Here is a 5,579-nt window from a genome sequence, read left to right as displayed (position 1 = left end):
AACAGGTACGCAGGTTGCCGATAGACTGACGAGCTTGTACATTAATAGTCAGGACAATCAAGAGAAGTTGAGGTGATGGCGGTGGTGGTGGTAGCGGTGGCAGAGCGGGTAAAGCGCAAAGACACCAGTTTTTATGCGCACTCACTATGTACTCACTGTACTTGCTGGTTTATATATGTATATATGTATATGGTTAAAGGAAGTAAGAGAGAAAAATAATGGAATCAAGTAAATATATTGTGCTACTAACTGTAATGTAGAGACACATATACTTCGCTATTCCACAGTCCAAAGGACTGTACAGAGTTTATTTTGTACAGTTGGTACTGCGTGCCCGCGATAATGATAAAACTTCAACAATGACGACGGTAAATCCTTTAGAGGTATATATAACCTACGATCATGCTTTTATGTTAATTAAGATTATAAATTTAATTTTTAATTGAATAGAAATTGTTAAAAAGTTATTTTTTTATAAAAATTATTTCTTCAAAAAAATAAGAATAAATTGTTAGCAAGTTATTTCTTCTCAAGAATAAAAAGAATTTGTTAGAAAGTTTTTTCTTCACAAAAATTATTTTCATGAAGAAATACTTAAATGGAAATTTAAAAAAATATTGTTTTTCTTTTGTTACAATATTATACAATACAATGTCTACAAAAATGGCGTGTCTTCTCTTTTATCTACTGTCTCTTCGATCGTTTAAATGACACAATTTCGCTACTGCGGATAGAATAGCTTCTGGATGCATTTATATACTGCTTTGAATTGTAATCATTTTATTTTTATGCGGTTATATGTTTTTTGTGAATATATATGTATTGATAAACCTAACAAAAAAAGAAAAAAAATACAATTAGAATCAAGAAAAAAATTAAGTTGAATGAAGAAAATAATTTTGAAGAGCGCTTCGGCAATTTAATTTTAAGATTAAACAAAAAATTATCAAATTTTTAAATATTCAAAGCAACAAATTGAAAAGTAGCATTCATAAAAAATACGATTTTATAAAATTGTACAAGTGTTGTGGGTTTGTGAATACCCTCACCTGCTGGAGACTCTTTGTTGAAACACACTTTACGCAACTAATGTAAAATGTCTGTTTGATGCATCTGTTCACAGATGCGAATACCTGCTGACACTGTATATTTTCTATATGGTCACTGCTCCTTCTTCATCATCTGTCGCTTGATATTAAATAATTATTTAGCTTGACTGTCTTTTTTCTTCTACCAATAGAATAGAAAATTTATAATTATACACACATAAGGACATCCTATCCAGAAGGTATTTTTGATTGATAGTTTAGTAACCTCGGAAATAGTCTACTAGTTTATATTGATTATTAATATTAAAATAGACAGGAAAACTATTTAATTAAGAATTAATGAAGACTAACTTGGAGCCGAATTTTAATAAAATATTATGCATCAAATTTTTACACAATTTGCCGGATCTTTTGAAATTGGACAAACTTGTACCAAAAAAAAAAAAATAATCATAATAAAAAATTTCAACTGAGAGCCAACCGTTGAAAATATACGTCAATAAATGGTCGTTGCTGTATATGACCTTTATATCTTTAAATAATTCAATTTGAAACTTTTAAAGTGTGACTTTATAACTTTTTCACATCTATAATTTCTTCTATTGGCGACGAGCTTTTTTTTGCTGAACTTTGATTATCAAAATTTAAAATCCATCGCATTATTTTATTTTTATTTTTTAAGTAATTTAATAAAAATTAATTTAATTATTGACTTTTGATTTTCTATAAAAAGAAAGGTCAGAAAATTTGGAAGTTCATTAATGGACGGCTAAATGGAAAAAAATCACTTGTAAAAAAAATTATTTTGATTATTGTAATTATAATTTTTATTATTAAAAATAACTTGAATATACAACCTTTAAAAATTTTTTATTTCTTCTTCTATTTAAATTGGATTTTTTTCTTCCTTGCTATGCTGTTATTCAGGTATGTGCTATATATAATGCTGTAAAACTGTAAAAGCTCAGATTATAACTGCGACTGATAATAATATCAATAATATTGCCGACTAATGTTACTAGTACAAAAATAAAGAAGAAATAAAGAGATAATATAGGGAGCGACAATATTACTAAAGTTAGCCGATGTTTTTGACTTTTTGATTTTTTTTAATTTATTAAATTAGATAAAAGGTATTTTTTAAAAATTGTACTTACAGTTTTTCACTAATTTTACAAATGAAAATTTTTTTTTATTATTTTGTAATAATTTTTTTAATAAAAAAAAAATCTAAAACTTTTTAGATGTCAATTTTAAAAATGAAAAAAAAAAAAAAAAAAAAAAAAATAATTACAATAAAAAAATGCTTCTAAAAATTTACAATTGTAATTTTTATTAATTTTCACGGCATTTAATTTAGCTGTCACCTGAAAATTTTTTAATTTTCTTTAACAAAAAAATTAGTTGTAAAAAATTATTTTAAAAAAATTACCTTTTTAATTTTATTAAATTTCTACAAGTCCATTTTTTTTGCTACAATTTATTCATTAAAGAAAATTAAAAAAAAAATTATCAAGAGACAGCTAAATTAATTAAATTAAAACAACTCTCCTGAATTCCGGTAATAAAAATCTAACCAAGATAACCAAAACACCAATCGGACATTTTTAAAATGAATAAAAAAATAAACCGCAGCGCCCTTGACGACTGTGTCAGCAACTTTAATTGTTTAATATATAGTATAAAAATTATGTACCTGCATTGATGTGTCAGTATAACGAGGTACTTGTAAAAAAAAATTAAATCCGTTTATAAAACGCTTATTTTTGTAAATAAAAAAAGGTAAATATTTATAATACGATAGTTGTACATGCGAAAAATTAAATACAACAGTTGACAGAATAATTAATATCTCAAAATTATACATATGTTTAAAGCTCTCTATCTACATGATGTGTCAGATTTGATAATAAAATCAGAAACGTCAAAAATAAACACCATCCGTTTTTCCATTTGTTTTTAATTATTTTAAATGGTTAAATTTATTCCTCGGAAATTTTTACAACGATAATCATCATGAATACTTAGTAAGTACCCGCAGGAATAATCTTTGCTTATTGATTTTTTGTTTTTATTGTTTTTAGCTTGCCACTTAAAGCGCTATTAAATATTGTAAAAAATTTTTTTTTTATCACAAAATTGATCTGAATAATTAATTAATTTAATATTAATAAATTAATTGTAATTATAGTGACAACAGAGGAGGAGGATCAGGAGTTTCTGGCAATGCGTTTGACCGCTGGGTCCAGCGATCATCAAACATAGCAGATGATTCTCCAATAACAAAAATGCAGCATCAATATTGGGTGACTAAGCAAGCGTTGTCTCGCAAGCTTGGTAAAAAAGAAGACGAGTGTATTGTTGCATCTGACGCAGAGCTCGACGCAAAACTGGAGCTTTTTCGAAGCATCCAGGAGTCATGCACACATCTTCTGCGAGTTATTGACAAGTATCAAGAAAGATTGTGTATTTTAGCTCAGGAAGAAAATGCCATGGGACGTTTTTTAAAAGACGCTGGAAAACAAGATAAAACACGAGCTGGTAAAATGATGTCCGCTGTTGGTAAATCTCTGTCTTATTCAGGTCAACAGAGATTGACTTTGCACAAGCCATTGGAAAGATTATACGAAGAAGTTGAATCTTTTCGGCATCTGGCTGTTGAGGATACTCTTGAAACTGTTCAGTCTATGGAAAAAGCACGCACTGAATATCGCGCGGCATTATCTTGGATGAAAAATATTTCTCAGGAACTGGACCCCGATACTTCGAAGCAGCTTGAGCGGTTTCGAAAAGTCCAAACACGTGTCAGACGTGGTAAAGCGATGTTTGATAAGGAAGCGCTTGATTGCTTGCAAAAAGTAGATCTTCTTGCTGCTGCCAGGTGTAATATGTTCAGCCGGGCTCTTGTTTTATATGAAAGCTCGCTGTTGAATTTTACTGAAAAGTCCGCCGAAGCTTACTCGACCATTGCAAATAGTTTTAAAGGGTACCAGCATTATGATTTTATGGTGATTAAAGAGCTTGCGGAAACTTCATCGAAATTGGCTAAAGAAACTGGCGGAGACAGTGAAAATTTTTCTCACCAGGATAACAATGATAATGATAAAGATAAGCTCTTGTTTTTTGACTCTGACTATCATGACAGCACTGTTGAGCAAGCTCAGGAAGTAAAGCCGGATAAAACAGAACCAACTAAGCATAATAATCAACAAGATGAAATTTTGTTGGATATTGGTGAGAGTTCTGGGGAAAATAATTCGCTTTTTAAATCCTTACACTTTACTGCTGCTGATACTGATGGCAAAAATGGTGGCAGTATTTCTGCTGTTGATTTGAATAATTTTAATGATGGGAAGAAAGAATCAGGCGAAGATAAAGAACTTGAAGAATTTTTTGGTAGCATGGTTAGTTATAAGTCTGTATTTAATAATGAAAAACAAGTCAGTGAATTGGAGAAAAGTCTCGCTGAATTAGACTTGGTTATGGATTCATTCAATGAGGAGAATATTCATTTTGATTTTGACAATGCGGCTTCATTGCCATCGTCATCTTCGGAAATTTCTAAAGACAAAAATCAAGAATCTGTACAATCTTTGACTTCAGAAAATATTGTTTTGCTGGATGATATTCTTAATGGTGGATCTAAAGCCAATGTTGGATGGGATGAACTTATCAATGATACATTTTTACCAGCGGGAATTTTAAAACAAAGTCTTGGTGATGCTGCTATGGGGAAGAAATTATGTAAAGCGAAAATTGATGAGAAGGTATGTCTGATTTTTTTTTTTTTTTTTTTAATATATAAATGTTGTATGATTTTATATTTTGTATTTTTAAGAAAAAGAAAGGAAACCAAAAGGGCAATTCATGGCTAGATTTGTTTGCTGAATTGGATCCATTGGCGAATAATCCTATCGAAAGTTTACCAGGTTCTCTTGATAAAAATGCGCCACCAGTGTAATTTTCTTCTTCTTCTGGAAATCGAAGGAAAGAAAAGGCAAATGAATCATATTTATATTTTAATCATTCCAATAGTATAATGACAATTACCAATGATTTTTACCAAAGATTTAATAATAATAAGCATTTAAAGAAAAAATAAAATTATATACTTCTATATAATATAAATAAACTTTATGTTGTGAATTGATAATTGAATATTCACTTTTTAAGTTTAAACTCTCAACCATATATTAAAAAAAAAAAAAAAAAATTTCTTAAGCCAAGAAAATTTTAAGGAAGACAAAAATTATTTTGGAGCAAGAAGAAATTTTCTTGGATCAAGAAAATTTACACTCCAGTCAAGAATTTTTTTTTTTTTTTCAGTGTATACATAAGAATGAAAGGAAAAATAATTATTTAATTATTAATAGTTCAAGCATTCCAATTTATTCATTTTTTTTTCACGTCAAATTACCATATTTCAATAATAAAAATTCACTATACAATATTACAATAAAAATATACCAAATGGCGGTGCAATATTAGTAATAACTAATCGCAGCAAGTATAATTATACATTATTTCTTC

At 28.6% G+C, this 5,579-nt stretch overlaps 1 protein-coding gene across 2 annotated transcripts; it reads left to right on the top strand.

Annotated features, from left to right (window-relative positions):
* The first annotated feature begins 2,738 nt into the window (after window positions 1–2,738).
* Ica69 (islet cell autoantigen 1-like protein) lies at window positions 2,739–5,202 on the top strand. Of its 2 annotated transcripts, XM_074238152.1 has the most exons (4): window positions 2,739–2,831; window positions 2,927–3,076; window positions 3,241–4,816; window positions 4,888–5,202. In XM_074238152.1, exons 2-4 carry the CDS (start codon window positions 3,066–3,068, stop codon window positions 5,008–5,010), a joined length of 1,710 nt encoding a protein of 569 aa, XP_074094253.1. In that variant the 5' UTR covers window positions 2,739–2,831; window positions 2,927–3,065; the 3' UTR covers window positions 5,011–5,202. The 2 variants fall into 2 exon arrangements, with proteins under 2 accessions (XP_074094253.1, XP_074094254.1); XM_074238153.1 differs by lacking the exon at window positions 2,739–2,831 and having other exon boundaries at window positions 2,872–3,076.
* Window positions 5,203–5,579: the final 377 nt, after the last annotated feature.

The sequence above is a fragment of the Cotesia typhae genome, unplaced genomic scaffold (genome assembly GCF_013202065.1).
Source record: "Cotesia typhae breed Kobodo isofemale line unplaced genomic scaffold, CoteBio_Ctyphae contig_22, whole genome shotgun sequence".
NCBI lineage: Eukaryota > Metazoa > Arthropoda > Insecta > Hymenoptera > Braconidae > Cotesia > Cotesia typhae.
The sequence above is the reverse complement of the archived record's forward strand: the minus strand, read 5'-3'. Positions and strand labels throughout refer to the sequence as shown.